Source organism: Littorina saxatilis, linkage group LG12, assembly GCF_037325665.1.
Source record: "Littorina saxatilis isolate snail1 linkage group LG12, US_GU_Lsax_2.0, whole genome shotgun sequence".
In the NCBI taxonomy this organism is placed as follows: Eukaryota; Metazoa; Mollusca; class Gastropoda; order Littorinimorpha; family Littorinidae; genus Littorina; species Littorina saxatilis.
This window is the reverse complement of record NC_090256.1, coordinates 18289686-18315784: the sequence shown is the minus strand read 5'-3', so window position 1 is coordinate 18315784 and position 26099 is coordinate 18289686. Positions and strand designations below refer to the sequence as shown.

The window sequence follows — 26099 nt, the reverse complement described above, 5'->3', positions numbered from 1 at the left end:
AACTTGTGTTCAAAGCTTCAGATGGAAATGAGGACGAAATAGAAACAGGTGACAAAAATAATAGCTATTGAAAAATGATAAATCGGGTTGTGATATTATTTTAGGTGTTGTGTCGTCTGCTATCCAGTGTCGATGACCTTAGTAACTTAAGTATTTTTGATCGAAAAGACACAGGAAATATAAATTAATTATTTCTAAACTAGATGATTACCCGCTTCGCCGGGTACCGGCTTCGCCGGGAAGAAGTAGAGCCGAATACCAGGCTGCGCCTGGGACCCGGCTTTGCCGGCGCACGAAGGAAAGGAGATAAACGCGCAAAACACTGGAGACCTTCTAAAAATAGTAACGTGCAGTGACCTTCTAAAAATAGTAACGAAGTAACGGGAATATGGATTGACGCCACACGGAGGAAGGGAGATAATCGCGGCTGAAAACACTGGAGAAGATAAGGAAGAGTTACTGGTAGTGGATCCAGACCAAAAAAACCAAAATCGGTTCAGCGCGCACAGCGCTGCGCGCTGAGAGCACGTATTGAAATATCTCATCGACCAGGTTGTGCCCAGGGTGTACCTGAATATGATCACAAAATTTGAAACAGATCCATCGAGAACCTTGGCCGCGCATCGCGCACAGACACACAGACAGACAGACAGACAGACACACAGACACACAGACACTAGTCGTATATATATATAGTAGAAGACAGGGAATTTAGATTAACTAGTTTTGGTTTGAAAGACACAGGAAATGTAGATGGTAGGAGAAGATGAACAACGTGTGAACAAAAAACCCAAAAAACTACCGCTTATAAAACAAAAATTCCGATCGGCAGAAATTAGCAGGTTCAATCAACTGTGCCCAGTGCCAAGACATGATTGGACGTGTATCCAGTGGCTTGCTTTGTTATTGTTGCTTTGTTTCAGATGTTTGTATAGATCCATACATTTTCACGTCACGAATTAAAGGCATATGTACTCGATGACTATACACGCTAATTGCTTTACCAACAGCTGGAGACATGCTAAATTAAGTTCCCTGCAAAATATTGTGGTCTAGGACCCCTTCAATGTTGAGATATGTTAATTTTCATTTTGATCTGGATCGTCCTATTTATAGATTTGGCAACACATGTAACGTTGATGCAAGGGAGCTAACACCGCGGCTTTGTTGACATCCTCACTTTTTCAGAGGCTAGAACAAGCTGTAATGCATGTATTATGGTCCGCGCATGGTGACATATCGTCATTATATGGTCTTATGGTGCGTTTGACATCGATTATGGGCAAACTACACTTTGTAAACACGGGAGCGCGTACATATGCCTTTAATCAGTGATTGAAGTGATCTGACTTAATTACGAAGCACTTCATTTCAAGTATCTCTTAATCACAAATTGTTTCTTTTGTATCTTGGCGACCTGCACACTTGCAGAAAAAACCCATCTGTGTGTGGTCCATATTTCAGTTCGTGCCACACTTCACAACTTGCTAAGCAGCTGAGTTATTGTCAAGGAGCGTGTACGTTTTAATGCTTAGTTTGTGAGATCGTTCTCCAGCAATTAATCTGGGGCCTGCTTCTCTGCGTTGTTGGTCTGATTTGGGGCAATGCACTCAAGCCACTTTCACTGAGGTGGCCTTTTGTGTCTGTGTTATTTAACAACGCTGTCCTTTCCTTTGAAAATTGTGTTTACATTTACAGTAGTTCTACGCGAATGCCAGAAATCAGAACGATAAATGAATAGTAGTACAAATAATCCACAGAAGTAGTTTGTTCAGAAAACTAATCTGTCGAAGAACTAAGCAAATGTTCTTACATTTACGAGAGAAAAAAGCTAGACAAACTTCTTAATTAAACAGTAAGCATGATTATTTTTAGTTGCCTATTTTTACTGTTACTTCAAAATAAATGAGAATTTCAACAACCTACATAAGAAAAATTGGCACAGCACTGTCAAATCGAATCAGAGATGTGATTACAACACAAACAACTTAAATCAGGTATGCGCAAAACACTCATACAGTGAATCAGAAATGGGCAAAAGCTTGACTACCCGAATCAGAGATGGGCACAACACTGACAACCTCGTTAAGAGATTGGTACAACTATAATAATCTAATTTAGAGATAAGCACATTATTGACAACCTGAACCAGAGATAACCCAATTCAGAGATGGGAACAAAACTGATAACCTGAAATTGAGAGGTAGACACAGCACTTATAACCTGAACCAGAGATAGCCAGGTCTCTGATAACCCAATTCAGAGATGGAAACAAAACTGATAACCTGAAATTGAGAGGCAGACACCTCCTTTTCACTGGTAACCTGAACCAGAGATAGGCACAGCACTGATAACCAAATTCAGAGATAAGAACAAAACTAATAACCTGAAATTGAGAGATAGACACCACACTGGTAACCTGAACCAGAGATAGACACAGCACTCATAACCAAATTCAGAGATAAGAACAAAACTGTTAACCTGAAATTGAGAGATAGGCACAACACTGATAACCCAATTCAGAGATGGAAATGCAGCTGATAACCTGAAATTGAGAGGTAGACACAACACAGATAACCTGAAACAGGCACACGGTTATGCACGACGATACACTGGAAGTAAATGAAAACTGCTAAACAAAATCAGATAGATTGAACAACACTCGTAACCTGAATTAGAGATGGGCAAATACATGTACATTGATAAACGGAAAAATATATAATTTATGGGAGTTTCCTGCTTTCTGATCTGATTGCATAATGACGTGGCTTACGTCTGCAGCATATTCTGACTGTAGTCTTCTACGGGTTCTCTCGTCTTGCAGAGAGGACATAACTTTGGAGTGCGTTGAACTCCGCTAAAAAAATTGCCAGTACTTATCTGATGTTGCTGCTTCTGTTTTGCTTTCGTTAGCCAGACTGGAGAAGTTACTGTTTACTTTTCTTTTCTTGGTCTTCAAGTGTTTCAGGAGAGTCTTGACATTCCCCCGGCAAAGACTATCTTCCTTGTTATTCTGTTCGTATCCTTTCAGGGATCCATCTCATTAGGAACAAGAATCACTCGTGATGGGGTTTCTAAGAAGAGCACAATAAAACCAGCTCAGAAACGTCTGAAAATAGCATGCATTAGCTTCCACTGGAATATCTTTAAAAGCACTGTGATTTCTCCACCAGAAATGACTTCTATAGGCTGAGCTGCAGTCATGTATATTTCAGAGGCAATAAGTGGGACTTCCCCTGTGCAGGAGCTGCAGGCCTTTGTGAATTTGCTTTGCGGACTCATCTGCCGTGCCATTATTCTCTGCCGATCTTTGACAAAATGCCCATCTATATATATATACGACTAGTGTCTGTGTGTGTGTGTGTGTGTGTATTCGCAATGCACGGCCAAAGTTCTCGATGGATCTGCTTCAAATTTGGTGGGCTTATTCAGAGAGACCCCGGACACAACCTCATCGATGAGATATTTCAACACGTGCTCTCAGCGCGCAGCGCTGAACCGATTTTGGTTCCACCTGAGCTACCCGGGCCCCCATACCGACACACCAAAGCCGCTAGACCACATCACAACGCCAAAGTTCTCGGTGGATCTTTTTCAAATTTGGACACCGTATTCAGCTACACCCCGGACACAATATCATCGATGAGATATTTCAACACGTGCTCTCAGCGCGCAGCGCTGAACCGATTTTGGTTTTTCTGTTCATTTCACCATTCCCAGTAACTCTTCCTTATCTTCTCCAGTGTTTTGCGTTTATCTCCCTTCCTTCGTGTGGCTTCAATCCATATTCCCGTTTCTACGTTACTATTTTTAGAATGTCACTGCGCTGTCCAGAACGCTTCCCTTGCACCCGTAAGTTGTTCTTACTGTCAAAGTGAAAAGGTCGAATCAATTTATAGCCACGCGAAAAATACACTGTCACCTATCTCTATATATTTATAGATATAGATATACATATATATATACGGCTTCTCTGTGTGTGTGTGTGTGTGTGTTTGTGTGTGTGTGTGGGCAACACCTGTGGATTTAAGAGTTCTGTTTGTGATGGGGTCTAGCGGCTTTTGTCTGTCTGTATGTTCTGGCATTTGAGAAGCCACAACAGATAATATAGGGCTAAGAAATAAGCTCTAAAATTCTCAGTCCCGTTTGACAGGACTTCACCTTCAAAGGTGATTGTGGTGAACCGCCACGCTGTCTGTCTCTGTCTCGCGATTCACCCCGGCGAAGCCGGGTATTCCTCTAGATATTAATACAGGTTGCTGACATTTCGGACCGTATGGTCATTAGGTTTACCTGTCCTGTCTCCGGTGCGATTGGGATGGGAAGGTGGTAACTGTTGCGAAGTAAACTAACCAGACTTCGTTTATCGATTTTGTCAGCGGAATGTATCTTTCTGTTTTTCTACTTTTGTATTTTTTATAATATATATTTGTTTAGGTTAGTTTGATGTTGAGGAAGTTGTTAAACGGTCTCGCTAGAAAGTTGTTAGATCAGTCGAGGAAGCGATCCAACCATTCGTCGGGGAAGTTGTAAAAGCGGTCTGCGGAAGAGGTTTATGGGCCTTCTTTCTGGTGTGGTGTTTTGTGGCAAATTAAACTTTGTGTCTGGTCTGGACGGTCTGTGGTTGAAATATAAATAGCAAGAGTGTGATCTTCTGTGGCAAATTAAAGTGGGTGTCTCGTCTGGATGGCATCTGATTGAAATATAGCTAGCGTGTGCGCTTGCAACTATCGTTCACTGTCAAAGTACGAGAATGTGTGGCCGTTTGATTTCACGGTTTTACGTGCTTCTTGTGTAAAAAGGCTTGACTCGGTAAAAGTTTTGTCTTCTAACGAAAGGTACTCTCCACTTAAAATCTGAGACGATTTTTATGACTTGAGTTATCTTTTCTTTTTGTATTTCTTTGTTTTTTGGTTCGTTTGTTTGTTTGTTTGTTTGTTTGTTTGTTTAGTTTGTTTGTTTAGTTTGGTTTGTATTTCTTCGTCATAACCTGTTTTATTGTACTTATGTGAATGCGTGATATATTGTGTAAAAAATTCCATCTCACACGGCATATTGTAAACGCCATGAGCCTCCCCTCTGGGAGGGTATGTGCGTAGAAATACTCACAAATAAATAAAACTTATAAAAGCTTGACCCCGACAAGATTTTCAAATATTTTAAAGAGATCAAGATTTTTAACAAGAACCAAGAGGAGACAAATGTGAAAAGACATGGCTTTTTAGAACCTTCTTCATTTTGTCATCATAGACCCAAACGAAACTAGTCTGAAACATGGAGACTACCATGTAAACTGTGAACGGAAAGACCCATCCCGAATAGCCATCTAGGTAGAAAGGACGATACAAATCAGTAACAATAACCAACCACCAAAGCTTGATAATCTTATATGCAATTTCTCCATGTGATATAATAAAGTTAATTTTGATTTGATTTTGTTTGATTTGTATATAATAATTATATGCTTTGGTGAGGATAGTGTTATCCAGAATGCAGCGTTATTTTTTGTTTTCATTTCTACCAGAGCTTTTACTTCAATTTAGGTGATACATAGCAAGTTCCGCTAATTTCTTTCTTTATTTGGTGTTAAACGTCGTTTTCAACCACGAAGGGTTATATCGCGACGGAAGTTCCGCTAATCGTGCACTGGATCCTCCAAACTTTGACATTGTGGTGTTTTTTGTTGTTGTTGCAAGCATTCTTCCTCTCTGTGCCGCCGTGCTGAATGTGCCAACTCTTTATTGTCGCTGTAATTGACGTTGGCGGTTTGTGCAAACAATTAACGAAAACTGTAATTTCAAGTTTTGACGACTCCGGTACCTCTCAAGGTGAAGCCTCTTTTTAAAAACGTTGTTACTAGAATAGAATCGATATATCATTTGACCGTCGTAAATAAATCGATCCTACCCTATTTGAAACTACAGGAAATGGGTCGATCTAGTCTGAAGTGGCAACAATTCCCTAAAAACCAGAGGTGTCCGCGATCTCTGTTTCTTCAAAACCAAAACGGTTCGTGATCTTAATTTCTGTGGATTGTATTTCATTGAGGAAAAAGTTGGCAGCTCTTACTGTCACTACAAACAAATCAGGAATACGCACACGGACTGCAGGGCTGCCTAAGGAAACTTCTTATTCTGCTTTTTATTCTGCTTTCAACCGGGATACAAAGGAGACAAGCCTGTACTTCCTTGTGGAAAGACTTGTAACAGCAACTGCAGTCACAACTGCCTCAGAGTCAACTAATACTTCGTGGAACTTTTGCTGCAAAAAGGTACTTCTTCTATAATTCTGCGTTTACGGTTACAAATAATTCGAGCCTGTACTGTACTCCTTTCTCAAAAGATTACACACCATCTGAAGTCACTTCCATCACAGAGTCAGCAAATACTTTAAGGAACTTGTTCTGCAAAAAAGTTACTTCTTCGGCGTTTCTGGATACAAAGAATTCGAGCCTGTACTGTACTCCTTTCTCAATATATCACACACCACCTGAAGTTACTTCCATCACAAAGTAAACAAATGCCCCGGCAGTTTTCGTCAGCAAATGATGCAACGGTTCTTGTCCTCCGTGGACTGCGGAGACGATGAAAATGACCAAGACTGTTTCCACGGGGGTGCGGACGGACGGACGTTTGGGGAGGGGCTCCGGCCTGACCGCTGCATGGTAGGTAGAGAGTTCCCGAGAAGCATGCCAGGCTGTGCACCATGTGAGAGGATGGCTCATGCCTTCAACTGGGCCCGCTATTACAAGGATAGGAAACAGGCCAAGAGAGCCGTCAACCTCGACCGCCACACTCATCGCCGTTCTGCTGTCGTTGAGGTACTGATGATATGGTTGGTGGGGTTTTTCTGTGTTTGTGTTGTTAGTGTGTGTGTGTGTTTTTTGTGGTTGTTATTTTATTTTTTTTTTTTAAAGGAGGGGCGGGGGGGTTGTGATTTTTTTGTTGTTGTGGGTGAGTGTGTTTGTGTGTGTGTGTGTGTGTGTGTGTGTGTGTGTGTGTGTGTGTGTGTGTGTGTGTGTGTGTGTGTGTGTGCACCCGTGCGACCTTTCTGTTGTTCATACGTATGGCAGGCTCCTTTCGTCTGTCCTACATGCCATACCCGACAGAGACCGGCACGGTTGGCCTTGTGGTAAGGCGTCCGCCCCGTGATCGGGAGGTCGTGGGTTCGAACCCCGGCCGGGTCATACCTAAGACTTTAAGATTGGCAATCTAGTGGCTGCTCCGCCTGGCGTCTGGCATTATGGGGTTAGTGCTAGGACTGGTTGGTCCGGTGTCAGAATAATGTGACTGGGTGAGACATGAAGCCTGTGCTGCGACTTCTGTCTTGTGTGTGGCGCACGTTATATGTCAAAGCAGCACCGCCCTGATATGGCCCTTCGTGGTCGGCTGGGAGTTAAGCAAACAAACAAGCAAAATATCCGACAGGCAAAACGGAGACGTACACTTCCTGTAGCATAACTCGCGTGGGTTGATGGTTCGAGCTTCATTAAACCTGATGCGTTCTTGACTGCGTTCTCGATTGACAGCTGGAAATCCTCCCCGGGCAAGAAAGTAGAATGTCGCTTCGGAGATCCAAAAAGACCTCACAAGAGCAATCATGCACGCACAAACACACGCACACAAGTGCACACACACAAACACACACACACACTCACTCACACACACACACACACACACACACACATACACACACACACACACAAACACACTTACCCACACACATACACACATACACACACACACACACACACACACACACACACAAACCACAAACACACACGCCTGCACGATCACTACCCAAACTTGATGCAATTACACGAGATATGAGTCATGAGGTGCTGGGCTGACATTTGAAATGTCATTCCTTTCCGGTGCCTCCATGACGCACACGCAAATATTGCTGGAGGTGTGCTTCTCTATTGCATCGCTGTATATGCTTTAAAGCGTCTTGTAACTTCTGTTCTTTCAGTGTTGACTATATTTTTTTTCACGTGTAGGCTAATTTGTTTGTTTGTTTGGTTGGTTGTTTTTTGATGGTGTTGTTTTGTTTTGTAGGTGGTTTGTTTGTTGCGTTTATCCTTGTAGGACCATTTACACTGTGTTTTACTGTGTGCTTAATTAGAACGGACTCGGACCTTTGATGGGTACCTTAGATCGTTAGCATCTATGTGTAATCAACGCTTTTTTCTTAGTTAGCATGGTGTGTTTTTGTAATATTACATTACCGCTCGTCCCACTGAGGCTGTTTTCATACCGTGAAGCCTGAACACATCTGTGATGTCCAACATGATACGGAAGCTACCTTTAAAAGTAACTATTTTGATACCATCACGGCTGAAAAAAGATCTCGTATTGATCTTGGAGTACTTCCTCTTTGTGGCGGGGATGACAGTGCAAATAAAGAGCTTTTATTGTGCATTACTGACACATGAAAGGTTACGGGGGGGGGGGGGGGGGTATTCTTGTGTTCAAGTACTATTGTTGCATTGTCCTTTAGGCATCACCAGCTCAGTTTCATCTTGTTGATCGCTCTCGGCTTTTAATGAGGTTGAACTTGTGGTACTGATAAGGCATTTATAGTTGAGTGTGTGGCCTCGAATGGCATAGTTGCGGACAATACAGATGATGCAAAGCTTCTTTGACCATGGGTACGCAAAGTAAATTATTTTTTCTGTGAAATTTCGTGCACATAATATATATATAGGATATTCATATACGGCGTAGTATTCCCTTACTATGTGACAGGGATGATTACAAATAAAATGTCATGAAATGAAATTTCATGTGGCAGCGTTCGGAAAAAGTGAGTACAACTCATCCCCCCCCCCCCCACCCCACCCCCACCCCCAGCCCCCCACCCCTACGACGTTCGCGTCACGCGCTAAAAATGGTCGACAGGTAAACATTTACGGCCTTTACACGTTTATTGTGTAGGGCTCTGTACGGTCTGTGTACATATTATACATGATTTTGCGATGACAACCCTGCGTACCTCATGTACACAGTTTCTGCAAATTCCAAACGTTTTGAGTGGGAGTTCTAACTACCTTGACGTCTGTGACCCGACACCTGTCCTTTGCGTTTAGTACCTTGACATTTTCAAACTGACACAGATAGGATGAGTCTGTGTTCTGCGTTTTGTGTGTTTGTTTGTTTGCTTTTGTTTGTTTGTTTAGAATATTGTTCATCATTCTTTTTATACATGATAGAACCTCATTTTGTTAACACATTATCAATACACTTGATGTCTTGTGTACTGTGACATTTAAGCTCAAATGACAACTCAGGGAGTAGGGGAATGAAAAGGCAGAGAAACTGACACATCTGGGCGTGTGTACTGCCCAAAGCTAGCAGCATACTTGCAAAGCACAAGGTAATTTTGTACAGCGTCTTCTTCGATTTACAGAATGTGAATGAATGCAAATGCGTTAGTACGCTATCATACAGGAACAAACACAACTCCAAATGTAGGTTCCCTCCACTGTATTATACAGTTACAATAAACATATACACAAATGAGACTGTGCCAAAAGGTCAGGTGTCATGTCTACTGTCCCGAATGACACACGATTGCTGACATTTCACCATTGCCAACAGAATAAACAAATAAGAAATAGGTAGAAAATGAATGTGAAAACTGACTTTAATTGTTGATCAGTATTTTCTATACCACTAACAAATAATCTACTTGCACATAGCTGTTTGGCAAATGTATGTTGCATGGGACACACTGACATGAAAGTGGAAGATGTTTTTCCCTCTAGAGAAACTACATATCAAGTTACACTTTTTGTGCTCTTCCATTCCAGTTGGCAATCAATTGTTAACGCATGTTATTAGAAAAAATAGAACGAAAACAGATTAGATAGAATGAAAAATGTACTGGTGATGTCATTTGGGACATACTGACATGAAAACGTCACCTTTTGGCACAGTCTCAAATACACACAATCATGAACATAAATGTTAGGTATTGACAAATTGGGTACTCACAGGTTTGGATGCAAAAACAACTCGAGATTACAATCTTGTGCACAATTTCACTAACAAAACCCTACACCCTTCACTTATCTAGAAAAATACACAAACAGTCCGTGAACTCACGGGCACACGATATCTACATTACTGGTATCGAATCACGGCTCGTGTGTTGTCAGAAAAACAGTTACAGTTCATATTCCGGCAGACTCAAATCACCGTCTGCTCTGCCTACTAAACACTCATTATATCTTTATGTACTTAAGATCTTATAGACATATTTTAACTCTGTTCATACACAGAATTACACAGCGTCTATGGCCGTTCACCAGGGAATGTATCTGAATACTAATTCCTTCCACTGGCGACCTCGGTCTACTCAGTTCCTTTCGTCCTGTGACCTCTATGGTCCAACTATATGGACAACCATAACCTTGCAATAACTTCGCAAAATCCCGTCGAATTTCAGCTATGCTGGTCTAGAGTTCTGATACTTCGGCGGCTTCTCAGATCCTTCACACTTGTCATCTGGCCACTATCTCCCTCTCAGACCGGTCATACGACGCACTGCACAACATAAATAGCGGACATCTTGTCTTAGATATCTGTCTGCTATGTTTACAGTTTACAGTGTTAGTCGATTCAACTTATGCGACAAACACTCTATAGCGATATTCGAATGCTTATTCCATTTACCTGCTAAATGCTTTACTGTCGCATATATCCTGGTTTCCTTCCTCCAGGCCGATTACTTGGACAACCCCTCAATGTCCAAGGACAGTGGTAAAGTGTAACAATACCCTAGTTGCGATTTACAACGTCAACTATCCCCGGTCAGTGAGTTTCATTCACAGTACGTGCAACACATTTTGCTATGTCACGCTATATCTCTGGTTAGCGCTCTAAAAGCGTGGAGGATATCACTGTCAAACTTTGCCTGTTACAGTGTTATTCGTGATTTGCTTCACACAGAACAAGAAAACAATCTGGTTTTGTTTTTAAATGACGCTTTTGCTATTTGACGGTGATGTGTTGGGTTATATGAGAATCAGTTTTAGTTGTTAAAACAATATGTATTGGTTTCAGAGCGCAATTCGTTGTTTCCTGTTGGTCATGGCTAACTTCAGATACCAATTTGTTTTTAATCTCTCTCATGGTGGCAGTAGTCACCTACTTTTTATAAACTGACATTTTCCTCGCTGGTGGTCGCTCAGAAAAGGAAGTATTCGTTCTTAGTGGTCGCATTTCGAGTCTTCCTCTTGTTCCTCATTGTGCCCCGTGAAGGTTTTTTTCGGGCCTTCCAAATGAAATGAAAAGGCCAAAGAGGATAAGACACCAATACACACACAAAACGCCAATGTAAAGCCCATAGCTCTTAGGTTTAGTTTTGTGGTTAAATATGTATTAGAAAATAATGTCCGCAAACACACACACGCACGGGCGGGGATGTAGCTCAGTCGGTAGCGCGCTGGATTTGTATCCAGTTGGCCGCTGTCAGCGTGAGTTCGTCCCCACGTTCGGCGAGAGATTTATTTCTCAGAGTCAACTTTGTGTGCAGACTCTCCTCGGTGCCCGAACACCCCCGTGTGTACACGCAAGCACAAGACCAAGTGCGCACGAAAAAGATCCTGTAATCCATGTCAGAGTTCGGTGGGTTATAGAAACACGAAAATACCCAGCATGCTTCCTCCAAAAGCGGCGTATGGCTGCCTAAATGGCAGGGTAAAAACGATCATACACGTAAAAGCCGTGGGAGTTACAGCCCATGAACGAACAAACAAACAAACAAACAAACACACGCACACACACACGCACACACACGCACACACACACACACACACACACACACACACACACACACATACACGCACACACATACGCACACACACAAGCACGCACACACACGCACACACACAAGCACGCGCACGCACGCACACACAAACACACCCACACACACACCCACCCCCCCCCACACACACACACACACACACACACACACACATACAAATCTCCAAACCATCACAGTAGTTATGTATATCCTTGTACAAGAAACGGCTATGTAGTTAAGTCAACTCAGCAATTTCGCATATATAAGAAAAAAATAGCTTTGCTATAGTTACCTGATTTAGAAGCAAACTCTCTTATCGATTAAACACCTGTTTGCGTTTGAAGAATGCGAATGCAAAGCTTCCTTATCATGCTGAACTTTGCTCGCCTGCAGGGCAAACATCAGATGTGGGAATTGCAGACATGAACACCGTGGAAGCCAGAGAGGTTGGCGAGACAGTTTGATAATTACTTTTTGCTCTGAAAACTGTATCATGAGATAGCATGTTTTTGTGAAGAAAGAGAAAGAATGAACAACAGGGACGGGATAGAAAAGAATGAATATGCATTTTTCTCTTTGCCTGTATCTCTTTCTTTTTTACATTTAGTCAAGTTTTGACTAAATGTTTTAACGTAGAGGGGGGAATCGAGACGAGGGTCGTGGTGTATGTGTGTGTGTGTGTGTGTGTGTGTGTGTGTGTGTGTCTGTCTGTCTGTGTGTGTGTGTAGAGCGATTCAGACTAAACTACTGGACCGATATTTATGAAATTTGACATGAGAGTTCCTGGGAATGATATCCCCGGACTTTTTTTTCTTTTTTTCGATAAATGTCTTTGATGACGTCATATCCGGCTTTTTGTAAAAGTTGAGGCGGCACTGTCACACCCTCATTTTTCAATCAAATTGATTGAAATTTTGGCCAAGCAATCTTCGACGAAGGCCGGACTTCGATATTGGATTTCAGCATGGTGGCTTAAAAATTAATTAATGACTTTGGTCATTAAAAATCTGAAAATTGTAAAAAAAATATTTATTTTTATAAAACGATCCAAATTTACGTTCATCTTATTCTTCATCATTTTCTGATTCCAAAAACATATAAATATGTTATATTTGGATTAAAAACAAGCTCTGAAAATTAAAAATATAAAAATTATGATTAAAATTAAATTTCCGAAATCGTTTTAAAAACTATCTCATCTTATTCCTTGTCGGTTCCTGATTCCAAAAACATATAGATATGATATGTTTGGATTAAAAACACGCTCAGAAAGTTAAAACGAAGAGAGGTACAGTAAAGCGTGCTATGAAGCACAGCGCAACCGCTACAGCGCCAAACAGGCTCGTCACTTTCACTGCCTTTTGCGCTAGCGGCGGACTACGTTCAGTTTCATTCTGTGAGTTCCACAGCTTGACTAAATGTAGTAATTTCGCCTTACGCGACTTGTTTCTATTGATCTGTGTCTTTACCTGTGAGTCCATTTCTCTCGGTAGGTCTCTTTCTCTGGGTCTCTTTTTCTAGGAATTTGTACTTGGTCTTTTTCCAGTTGTCTATTTCACTGGGTCTCTTTCGATATGTTTCATTCACTAAGTATCTTTCTCTGGTTCTCTTTATCTAAGGTTCTTTCGCGTGGTCTCTTTCTCTGAGTCTCTTTTTTGGGGTCCCTTTCTGAAGGTATCTTTCGCTGCTCTTATTCTCTAGGCCTCTTTCGCTTGGTCTATTTCTCTAGGTCTCTTTCGCTGCTTTTATTCTCTAGGCCTCTTTCGCTTGGTCTATTTCTCTAGGTCTCTTTCGCTGCTCTTATTCTCTAGGCCTCTTTCACTTGGTCTATTTCTCTAGGTCTCTTTTGCTTGGTCTATTTCTCTAGGTCTATTTTGCTTGGTCTCTTTCACTAGGTCTATTTTTGTAGGTTTGTTTCTCTAGAATTTCAAGTGGCAGCCCAATTGTTCGACCTGTTGCCAGGCTTTCCTCAGGGGCGTGTAATTCTGCGAGACGCCAATGCATGCATCAATTACTAAGCAACACAATACCATGGTTATTTATTTATATATATATATATATATATATATATATATATATATATATGATGAAACACAATAGTGTCGAAACACGTGTCTGGTCTAGATACAAAAACAATGGTCCTCCTCAGGACTAGATTTCCTTGTGATACGTCCCCCACAAAGAGACTTTGCATTGTAAATCTCGGTCCCCCTTGAGGAGGGTCTGATGCTCCCAATAGGCTGTCTGTGAAGGGATACTTTTTTCTCTCTCTTTCTCTGCAGCTGAGAGATTTTAACAAATCTCGGAAGAAAGTCTCTGCTGACTTTCAATTGTTTCTTTCACAAATTCTGATGTTTTATATATATATATACGAGGATGAAAGTCTGTGTTCATATGAATGCTTGTTATGCTCTCAGGTGCCAGGAGAGTGGTTCCGAATAACTCTCACTTACTCTATTACACATGTTGTATGGATTTGGAGCGCTTGCTTCTCTTTGTTAATCAAATCTTACCATATATATATATATACGCGTCTCTCCCCTAATACCTTACTTTGTAAAGGTTCATATTACCTGCTTCTTTGCACGATAAAAAGTTGATGGCGTAGCTCATTACCATTTCGCAAGGCTGTATTTTGTTCTCGTCAGTAAATCAATCCTTTTTATGTGCTGCAACGTCATTGGAACTAAAGCTCGAAGCGTGTTTGCTCGCACAGTCCTGTTTGTCAGTAGCAACGCACAGCATTCGTCTGGCAAGGTTCGCTTATCGCCATCAAAACTTTCGAGCTTTGTACTACGCGTGTGTGGGACAACTGTTTTTCAATCGAGCGAAAAAAAAACAGATTTCAAAACCAAAGCTATGTTCACCAGTTTCTGGAAAGGAATACTGTGTTTTTACCCACAACATGGATAATACACTACCTAGAGAAAACAGTGGTGGGTGAAGAAACAAAGTTGATTTAGCAAAAGGTCAACTTGAATTAAAATGTGTGTACTGTGTAATGAAACCAAAGCTTCGAAATCAAACATCTGAGAAACAAAGGGACGTAAGCGCTTTAAATATGTTCAACATGTGCTACAATAGTAAGTGAGAGTTATGTGAAACCAATCTCCTGGCCCCTGAGAGAATACCATGCATTAAAATGAACACACGATGTTCATCCTCATTTGAAATCAAAGCTCTCTGCAACAGAAAAGGAACACGATGTTCTGGACTTTAACCCAGCTACCTAGCTATACAGAGTAAAGGGAGCATTCAGTGACGGCCCAAAGTAGATTTCACAAGAAGGTTAAACTAGAGCTTAAGTGCGATTTAGATAGGAAACACATCTTCTAAAGCAAAGCCCTGTTTGGAAGACGAGAAAGATGTTTGGGACTTTACCGTTGCCACTTAAGTGCAGGTCTCTAAGCTCAACCTTTTCCATTGGAGTTGGAAAGCAAGAAGGTTCCGAAGTGTAAACAGAGAAGCGTAGACTAGAATCGTCAAGACAGGGCTAACATATAAGAAAGGGGAAGTATAAGAAATGGCTGTGACATATAGTGCGAACGTATAGGAAAGAGATGTGTACTTGATGGCAAGGAAGCTGTTTTCGGCAGCGCAAACGTATACCAAACTAGAGGTTTTTGCAATAGCAAGACCGCTGTGACCAAAACCCGTTTGAGAGAAAGAGATTTGTATGCGGGATAGCAGGAAAGCTTCGACCGACGGTGCAAACTTGTTGAAACATAAGTGCCCCCCCTGAAGGGTGTGACTGCCGAGAAGAAGTATTCCTTTTGTTGTTGCTGAAGTGCAGGATATCCGCAGTTTGGGTGTTGGTTTGGCTGGGAAGTTTTCCGCAATGGGGGACTGCCCTCTTCAGTTCGTCGCCACAAACAGAGACTCTCTTGTACTGCAGTTTTATACATACAGATGTGTGTCCATGTACCATTGGTCTCCTCGTTGTTGTTGTTTTTTGTTTGTTTGTTGTCGTTGTGTTTGTTTGTTGTTGTTGTTGTTGTTGTTGTTGTTGTTGTTGTTGTTGTTGTTGTTGTTGTTGTTACACATCAATTGCTGAACTATCGTTGCTGTGAACGTTGTTCACAATTACATTGTTTGTACTAATCCTGTGAATTTCTATCTCGTTGTTTGTATTGTTGTTGGTGTCGTGGTTGGTGTTGATGAATTCTTCTTCTTCTTCTTCTTCTTCTTCTTCTTCTTCTTCTTCTTCTTCTTCTTCTTCTTCTTCTTCTTCTTCTTCTTCTTCTTCTTCTTCTTCTTCTTCTTCTTCTTCTTCTTCTTCTTCTTCTTCTTCTTCTTTTTCTTCTTCTTCTTCTTCTTTGTAGAGAAAAAAAGAATGCTGTTCGTGTGTTGGTTTTCTGTGGGTTTCCTGTTTTCATTTTTGCAGTTTCTCCATACTGTCTCCTTCGTGGTTTTGCATTAGTTTGGTCTCGATGTGCTCGTTCGATCCATCCTTTTCTATTGTTGTCGAAAGTATGCCTGATTCTGCTGAAGCAGCTTAGGTATCTCAGAAGGTTATTCTGTTGATTTCGTGTAATGAGCTGCCGTTTTCTGCGAAAGCATGATTAAACATATCAAGAGACAGAATCGATACATACTTAACTCTTCGGTCACATACAGTCAGAAGCAATAATATACCAGGCATGCATGTGCCATGCAAAACCATGTGTTATGGACTTTAGAGAGAGGGGGGGGAAAGAAAGCATCCATTTAACCGTAACAGCGGGAGTGAGTGCGTGAGATAGAGAGAGAGGGGGGGGGGAGAGAAAGAGAGAGAGAGATACATACAGACAAACGGACGGAGGCAGAGAGAGAGAGAAAGGGAGAGGGGGGGGGGTGGGTATGGATGCTAATGTTTAAATAACTAAACTTACTGCGATAGTTTTTGGTTTTTGATAAACTTACTGCGGAAAGTATTCCTGAAGTAAGCTCTAGTGTTACTTTAAAACTAAAAAAAAGATAAACAAAAATTCATTCGCTCGGCTTCCTGGCGAGTGGACGTGAACTGATTCTATCAAGATAAGTTCTGTGTGAATATAAATTTTGTTTGTCTGTTCACCTTAAAGACCGTTGGGTCGAAATATCTGTGAATGTATTGTTTTGTCAATAACAAACGTTCCAACAACCTATCTTTCTTGTTTTTTGATTGAAAATAAGATATCTGCAGACCTGTTTACCAGTACGATTTGGGCGTATTTTGTACGCCAAATTATGATCGGTACGACAATACGCGACACACGCACAAAAGACGACAAAGAAAAAGTCCAGAATACGTTTTCCGGTGTTGGTGTGCTGATTACGGGATGGTACAACTGATACCGGTTTCGGTCTAAGGGAGATAACCCTGACAGCGAGTCTTCAGCTGTGGAAACCTTGTTCCGTGATTGGCACGTGCGATCGTCTGGACAATCGTGGCAAAATTTGCCAGTTTCGGATGATTGTACCAAGTCTAAACAGCAGAAGCAGCAGATTTTCTTTGAGAAATAATTTATAAGAAAGAGCCAGGAATTGTGGAGTCTACTGTGGGAAAAAGTCATGCACACTGCAAGTTTTGTCAATCAGATTTCTCCGTTGCCCATGCTGGGAAATATGACATCAAACGACACTGCAGTTCCAAAACTCACCTGGACAAGGTTGCTGCAAAGAAATCCGCTAAAAGCTGCCAAGGAATTATGAAGTTCATTCCTGCAAAACAAATCCTGCCAGAAGAAAAGGCTGTAGTCTGTGCTGAAGCAATGTTTTCTGAGATGATAGTAAAAATGAACTTGCCACTGTCAACCGCAGATGTTATTTCACGAACTTCATCTTTTCATTATCAATCTGTTTGGAAGACACTGGTTATAATGCTACAAACTGACAGACAAATAAAATTGTTTTATCCCTGTTGTATTGGAAGGAGTTACATTCTGAAGGTGTTCACAAGACATGCTATTCTTACACAAACACGTTTGCACCCACGCGTACATTTTCCCTAGCCCATATGGCTTTGCTTGCAAAGTACACCAACTTTTTTAAAAATACACTCAACTTTTGGGGAAAGTACTCTTGCCTCGGGTTTAGGGTAAACAGGTCTGAATCTGAAATAAAATTCAAAAAAACGCTGAGACGGTTGTGAAGGATTCCTGGCAATCACGACTGAACCACAGAAGTGAGAAAATCTGTCTTTACTTTAGCTCCAGTACGGATAAGATTCGCCGCACAGAAACACGTTTGTTTTTCGCTGCAAAGACTAAAAAGCCGGTGTTGCAAAATGAACGCTAATTTCGTCCTCGTGAAGCTTATATATAGTCCATGCAGTGAATGCGAAATTCTGTAAACGAATGGAAAACATTTGCATCTTGTTTAGTTAGCACGGGGTGTTTTTTTCCAAGCACATCATTGTGGGGCTTTTAATGAATAACATGCATCCGTCCACTCACAATATGTAGAGGTTACATGCCGAGTCTCAGTGATTATTAAAAATAATGGTCGAAGTTAGCGGATCATGAAAAATGCGAGCTTTAGCGAGCTTTTTCATGACCGCGAACTGAGACCATTATTTTTTATAATCACTGAGACGAGGTGTGTAACCTCTTTACTCCTTTCTTCTGTTATTCAAAGAAAAGAGGAGTTTTTTCGCGAAAGTTTGATCGAATCCTATTCACTCAACCAGTCAACCTGCGCAGGCGATCGATTAATGCGCGGTTGTATAGTTCCGTGCAAATCATTCCATTCTGTTAACACTTCTTGTTAGTTTTCCTAATTTGGACTAAAATCAAGTACACGGATATGCTGTTATTCTGCTGTGGCGGCAAAGGCAGATATTGTGTGTTCTGTATATGTTTTGGTATCGCTTAGGATAGTGTTCTTTCGTCAAATGGGACCAGCAGACGAACATTTGCACCCGTGTTCCAACGTTAAAAACTGTATGAAGTTCAGTTTTCTGGGGGAAATAGTGTATGAAACCGCTTTATGTTGTTTAAATTGATGAGATGTGTGCATTTGGTTGCGTGTGATCTGTTTATTAAATGAAATATTGTTGAAAACTGACCGTCGGATTGCAGTCTGTTGTCGAAGAAACTGAGTGAAAAGAAATTTGAAAGGGGAACTACTCTTGTCGCTTGACAAAGTATGAGAGTTACGTGCCTTGGGAATTTGCTTGTGATGAACGTTTGTGCACAGCAGACCTAGATTCAGAAAACATGGATTTTATATGGAGATTCATGTGTTCCAGCCTGTAGTTGTTAATTTAAATGCGGTATGTTTGTATTGTTTGCTCCAGAGATGTATACTTCGTACATTAGAGCGTTCGGAACTTTTCAGTCGCAAAAGTAGTACCGACGCAGAACAGCTTCTCAACCCATTGCGCTATCGAGGATTCAGGCTGTTGCTGGGTCGTTATTTATTTGGTTGCTGGGTGTTTATCGAAAAATAACTAGCACTACAAGTTTACAGAGGTAAAAAAGCAGAGGGGGGAATAAATTTTCTTTCATCCTTCAACATTTACCACTCAAAAAGTCTATAGTATTAAAATTCATGAAACAAATGAAAGGCATCTAGCACCGTTAATTTGTCTGATTGTTCAGGCGGAGAGAGTGAACGTATTGCTCTCAAACAATCCAACCTGTGTTGTCTTTCACTTAGCCGCTATCGTGACTGTTGCGGAGAGCGCACTTCAAAAATGGCCTTGTCTGGTTTTGATGTGCGGTTGTTATTGTAGAGCCAGGCCATTGTTCTTTGAACAGAAGCCGTAATTGTTCATTCGAGGGAAGATATTGAAGGAAGTGAATAATTTATGTGGTCTGACAGTGATCAATTATTCTCTTGGTGTTTTGCAATCTTTTCGAGGGTGTTATATTTCCTCTAAAAAAAAGACCTGCACAAAAGTATCTGCACAGCGTTAATTCGGTTTTTTTGTATCTGTGTGTGTGTGTGTGTGTGTGTGTGTGTGTGTGTGTGTGTGTGTGTGTGTGTGTGTGTGTGTGTGTGTGTATGTGTGTGTGTGTGTGTGTGTGTGTGGGTGTGGGTGTGTGTTGTTGTTGTTTTTCTTCTCTCCCATCTGTGTGTTTGCTGCAAGTGACACTGTTGCTGACGCTGTTCCACACAACGACGAGTAACTTTTGAACAAAGAGTCATTTTTTGAATAACAAAAATGCATTTGCGGACTGATTAGTAATGCATAACTTTCATTTGCATCCGACGCTGCTCAACTCTGCAAATGCTTCTGAATCAGTTCTATGGTGCCTCCCCTCCACCCCCCTCGCCACCACCCCCCTCCCCCCCTCCCGGACCACCACCAGTGCCCACACCTCCTGTAGGTGTTTTTGCATGGAGCAGACAGCTTTCGGGAGAATCAACTGAATTCATGTTGCATGCAACTTTGCACTATTCTTCAAGACTTTCCAAAGTCATTTCTCTTTTGCAGTATTTGTTTTTCATTTTCGTTATGTAGCTTTTTGCACCTGTTTCCATTTTCTCAGTTATCGGTTATTGTTCCTTTGTGGTCAGAAGTTGGCGGGTGTTTCCACTGCATGGGAGATGACGTGCACGTGGAAGCAGAGAGAAAACTGTAATCATGTTGCACACTGTGCTGCGTTATTCTGCTATAGTGTCTTTGTGCTCTTGATTCCCTTTATTGTACTATCTTGGAGATCATGGGTTGCCAAGTGTTGCCCCTAGAGGTAATTGAATCGGTCCCGGTGTAACACGAGAAAATTACTCCCACGAGATTTTTACTCCGGAGTAAACATTTCGTACGAAAAAGTTACTCCCTTTACGAAAAAAGCACTCCCCCATTGCACGAGAAAATTACTCCCCAAGACAGGTGAGTTCCGAGTAAACATTTCGTACAAAAATGTTACTCCCCTAACGAATAAATAACGAATAAATTACTTCACCCCAACACGAGCAATTTAACTTCCCATGCCAGGTGTACGAAATTTTGACTCCCTTGTCCCCTGTTAGTCTTGGTGGTGGAGGGAGGGTAGCGCGACATTCGTGTGCGCGAGATCACTTATTGGCATTATCCCTTCGCCCGCATCCCATTTTTGCGTACGCGATTTTTACTGGAAGTAAAAAGAATGGGGAGTAAATATTTCGTGGAGGGAGTAATTTTTTCATGCCTTGGGGAGTTCTTTTCTCGTACGAAAAGTGTACTCGGAGTAAGAATTTCGTACAAAATATTTACTCCGGAGTAAATTTTTCGTGGTGTAAAAATTTCGTGTTACACCGGACAGATAAATAGGCTGAAGGGACACGACAAAGCGACAACCAGCCCCTAAGCGCAGGAGTGGTACCCGCGTACAAGTTCCAGTCGCAGGGCATTCACTGCTGTGATTTTGTTTGTTGGTTTGTTTGATTTGTTTGTTGGGTTCTTCGGATGGTTGCTTTTATTTTCTCATTTCGGTTTTTTTTTTTCCGTCATGTTAAACTATTTTTTCTGAAATTATTCTTGTTTTTCTCTCGCGTTTTTTTCTTTCTTTTTTTTTTGTCATGTTAAACTATCTCTTCTGAAATGATATCAGTGCCATCATTACGTTCTCCAGGTGTTGTCGCTGGGAGCCGATGTGGTGCCAGAGTACAAACTGCAGTCGCAGCGCATTCACCGCTGTACGCTACTCCACTACTCGCCCTTCAAGGCCGTGTGGGACTGGATCATCCTGCTCTTGGTCATCTACACGGCCATCTTCACGCCCTACGCCGCCGCTTTTCTCCTGTCCGAGGAGAAGAAAATCGAGCACAAGACGTCGGTGTCCAGCCGATACTCCGAGCCCCTCACCATCATCGACCTCATCGTGGACATCATGTTCATCATCGATATCTTCATCAACTTCAGGACGACCTACGTGAACCGCAACGACGAGGTCGTGAGCCATCCTGGCAAGATCGCCGTGCACTACTTCAAGGGCTGGTTCTTGATAGACGTCGTGGCTGCCATCCCCTTCGACCTGCTGCTCTTCAGCTCCGAGACGGATGAGGTGGGGTTTTTTGTGTTGTGTTTTGGTTGTTTCGGGGAGTTCGTTTTGGGATGGTGGTATGGCGGGTTGGTTGGGTTGGTGGGGAGAAGGGGATTGGGCAGAAGGATGAGAGGTGAGGGTTTGTGGAGGTGTGTGTGTGTTTGTGTGTGTGGTTGTGTGTGTGTGTGTGTGTGTGTGTGTGTGTGTGTGTGTGTGTGTGTGTGCCTTTCTCTGTCTCTCAGGCTCAGCCCCCCTCTCTCTGTACTCCCTCTATCACTCTGTCCCTCCCCGTCTCTGTCTGTCTGTCTGTCTGTCTGTCTGTCTGTCTGTCTGTCCGTGTTCTCTCTCTCTCTCTCTCTCTCTCTCTCTCTCTCTCTCTCTCTCTCTCTCTCTCTCTCTCTCTCTCTCTCTCTCTCTCTCTCTCTTAAGATCGGCTCAAGGGTACTTTGCCAACGTCCAGAGACTCTGCTCTAACCATTCAGATCAAATAAACAAGAATAAATTGCTATACCATCAACCAACAAACAAACCATACCATTTTAATCCAAATCCAAATCCAGTTGAAGCGCGAAACAAGCTTTAGCATTCAGGGCAATCATACAGATGTGTGTATCCTATGCAGTCAAAAACTGCTGGACAAAGTCTGCACTATATTTAGGGATTCTAAAGAGAAAGGAAAATATAGCACAGTTTGTTCGGGCGAACTTTTGTTTGCTGTAAACGGGAGTAAATATAAATATTGGGATTGTGTATGTTATTTGGGGAACATTTAAAAACGTCTGTGAAAGGTGATTCTTTTCTTGCCCTTTCCAAACAAACCATCGCACCGCGAATCTGTTGAATATTCGGGCTTACGCGGGTGCAGTCATGTGCAGTCAATTTGTGTGTTTTGCACAGAGAATAACATCACAGATTGAAAGTACGCAAGTACAGGAAGATGCAAAAGAACAGCTTTCCTTGCAACCGAGCCTTGCCAATTTGTTTCAATATCTCTCGAGATTTCTTTCACGTCACACCTTTTACAAAAAAAACATTCCTTTTTTCTTTAGAATAAGGTCTTATCTGCTATGTTCCCTCCCCTGAGAAAATGCTGTTCGAAATAATTTACAGCGCACCCGTTATAAATTCCAGTCCGGTTTTTTCTTTAAACTTTATATAGAGCCTTATCTGATACGGTGCCTCCTTTGAGAAAAAGTTGTTCGAAATAATCTGTTCAACACGGCCGTTATTTGGAAGATGGTGAAAGGATGAAATGGGTGTCAAAGGATGTATTCTGCACATGCTATTAACACCTCTGCTATTTAGTTTGTTGAATGTCTTACGCCTGAAACCGATGACGTGCGTTTGCCCCAGTGTAGCTTATACGTAGTCGATGGGGTGTAGCTTGTTTTGTATTTTTACAAGAAGAGTTGTCTGCTGGTAGATTCTACTCTTAAAAAGCGTTCTTTTGGTGCGTTGCCAACTAGCAGTCTGCGCAGATGATGTATTGCCGGTAAGAACTCGAGTAGGTCCGTTAACATGGATGTAGTGTGTAATTTGTTTTACAAGTTAGCCTGGTCGTAAGTTTCGGCTAGAAGTACACCACGTCAGGTCTGTTTTAATGATGATTTCTGTCTCGTCTCACGTCTGAACCGTTCCTGCCTTCATCTTCATCGGCGTTTATTTTGAACGTCTGTCTGTGTGTCATTATGTCTTTATGTATATCGGTCTGTCATTTTACATTTACCATTTTACTCTCAAGTTCATGGTGTCCATTACCCCAGCAAACACAAGAGTGTGACAGTACTCCAAGAGCCTAGTTTCGAACGGCTATAATGTAATACCCCCCCCCCCTCTCTCTCTCTCTCTCTCACTTTCTCTCTCTCTCTCTCTCTCCCTCTCTCCCTATCTCTCTCTCTCTCCCTCTCTCTCTCCCTCCCTCTCTCTCTCTCAATTTCCCTCTCTCCCTCCCTCTCTCTCTCCCTCTCTCTCTCTCTCTCTCCCTCTCCCTCTCTCTCCCTCTCTCGCTCTCTCTCCCTCTCTCTCTCTCTCTCTCTCTCTCTCTCTCTCTCTCTCTCTCTCTCTCTCTCTCTCTCTCTCTCCCTCTCTCTCCTTGACCTAGAGTTTATTTTCAAAAAGAGTAATACGTCAGCTAGGCAAGCTTTCTCGTTGGATATAAGTGAAACGTCCAGTTAACTTTCAGTTATATTTTTTGTTGAAGTGAATGCTGAGTGTTTTTTGTTGGTTGGTTGGCAGGTTTGTTTGTTTGTTTGAACTGTTTGGCACACATTTATTCTTACTTGCAGGGCATGTGAAAATGTAATGTGGACAGTGGACGTACTTTTGGTCTTGAAGAGCGCTCACATCCCCTGCAAACAGTCCTCTCTTCTTTATGTTACATGAACACTGCAGATTTGCCAGCATGCGAACAATATGTCGTTACTTCAAGCAGCTTACTCGTCAGATGTTTTGCAAATTTAATGCACAAATAGTAATGTATCCCAAAGCAACTTTGTCTTAACCTTCAGATTAAGTGTCTTATTTCTTTCTCCACAGACAACAACTCTGATTGGTCTCCTCAAGACGGCGCGGCTGCTGCGATTGGTGCGCGTAGCCCGGAAGCTGGACCGCTACTCGGAGTACGGCGCCGCAGTGCTCTTACTTCTGATGGCGACCTTTGCCCTCATCGCCCATTGGCTGGCGTGTATATGGTACGCCATCGGTAACATGGAGAGAAATATGGCGCATGACGGTCAGCCGAGGATAGGCTGGCTTGACGAGCTGGCCAAACAAACGAGACAGTTTTACAACGCGTCGGACGAGAACAGTGGTCCGACCATCAAGTCCAAATACGTGACTGCTCTGTACTTTACCTTCAGCAGCTTGACCAGTGTGGGCTTCGGCAATGTGTCGCCCAACACTAACTCGGAGAAGATCTTCTCCATTCTTATCATGTTGATAGGATGTAAGTATTGTCGCATCATTGTGTGTGTAGGGATGGAAACTGTTCTGTGTGTTTGTTTGTGTGTGTGTGTGTGTGTTGGGGGAGGGGGTGATACAACGAATAATGTAACAAAAACGAATAATGTAACAATTGTAACATTTATGATTAAAGAATGTTTGTGTAACAAGCTGTCAATTTATTATTTAGATTTTAAAAGTTAGGTCTTGCGCAAAAACGCACCACGGTCCAAAAACATTTTGATAATCATCGATTCACGGATATCGCCAGTTTACATCGATAGAATGAGACCCGAAGGGAAGTAACTCATGTTTGACCTGAGTTCAGGATGGGTCCAAAAAGTGTTCGAGACAATCTGCAAAATTAATTCTTTAAAAATTGCTCGCTCTTTACGTAGGGCACGTAGGATGTTCCCGTTTGTTGAGCGTTCAAATGGAAGGGTGTTTGTACTGTGTGTAAAAGCCTGACAGTATCTGTGATGGGAGGCTTACTGTCCGGGCGTGATTTCCGGTATCATAACAGCCGTCCAGCACCAAAACGAGGCGCCATTGTTGTAGAAGACCAAGTCCACGAAAATAAATTCTTTGAAAATTTCTCACGCTCGACAGAAAGCAGCCAGGATGTTCCCGTTCGGTGAGCGTTCAAATGGAAGTATGCTTGTACTGTATGTAGACTCTCGGGGAGCTCTGTGATGGTTTACGGGAGGCTTACTGTGCCTTTAAGTCTGTTCCGTACTGTCTTTGAAGCTGTGATGAATACATACATATCAAGCTGTTCTTTGACCTGAGAAGAGCGTTGTCGGGTCTTTGATGTCAGAAACGCCGTGATCGTTGATAACCTTTTGGCTTAGATATTCGTATATTGTTCACACAAGAAATCAACAGTCACTGGAATCAGGTTGATGTTGTTGTGTGCGGTATGTTCACACTTCTATTGCTAATCAAATAATTATATGTGCTAATCATCTTTTTCTTTTTGTCTGTCTCCTCATCCTATCTCTCTGCCCCGTCTTTACCTCTCTTCTTCTTCTTCTTCTTCTTCTTCTTCTTCTTCTTCTTCTTCTTCTTCTTCTTCTTCTTCTTCTTCTTCTTCTTCTTCTTCTTCTTCTTCTTCTTCTTCTTCTTCTTCTTCTCTCCATTCCTCTCTCGATCCCTTTCTCTGTCTGTCTCTGTCAGTCTGTCTGTCTAGTGTATCTATTTGTCTCTCAGTGTCTCTATCTCTGTCTATGTGTCTCCGTCTCTGTCCGTCTGTTGTTCGTCTCTCTCTGTCTTTCTCGCTCTCTCTCTGTCTTTTTCGCTCTCTCTCTCTATCTGTCTTTCTCGCTCTCTCGCCCTACGCTTTTCCCCCTCTTCTATATCCAACCAGCTCGACCTTTCCGTTCAAAGCTTCCGAGCTTCAGCAGATAAAAATCGGTATGG

The 26099-nt window shown here is 42.1% G+C and overlaps 1 protein-coding gene across 1 annotated transcript in view; it reads left to right on the top strand.

Moving 5' to 3' along the window:
• The window catches only part of LOC138983039 (voltage-gated inwardly rectifying potassium channel KCNH6-like), a 189931-nt gene that overhangs the window by 137437 nt on the left and 26395 nt on the right, over positions 1-26099 (top strand). The window contains exons 5-6 of the mRNA XM_070356441.1: positions 21330-21761; positions 24276-24684. Of these exons, the coding sequence (XP_070212542.1) occupies positions 21330-21761; positions 24276-24684 (841 nt within the window). The remainder of the gene's footprint in view (positions 1-21329; positions 21762-24275; positions 24685-26099) is intronic.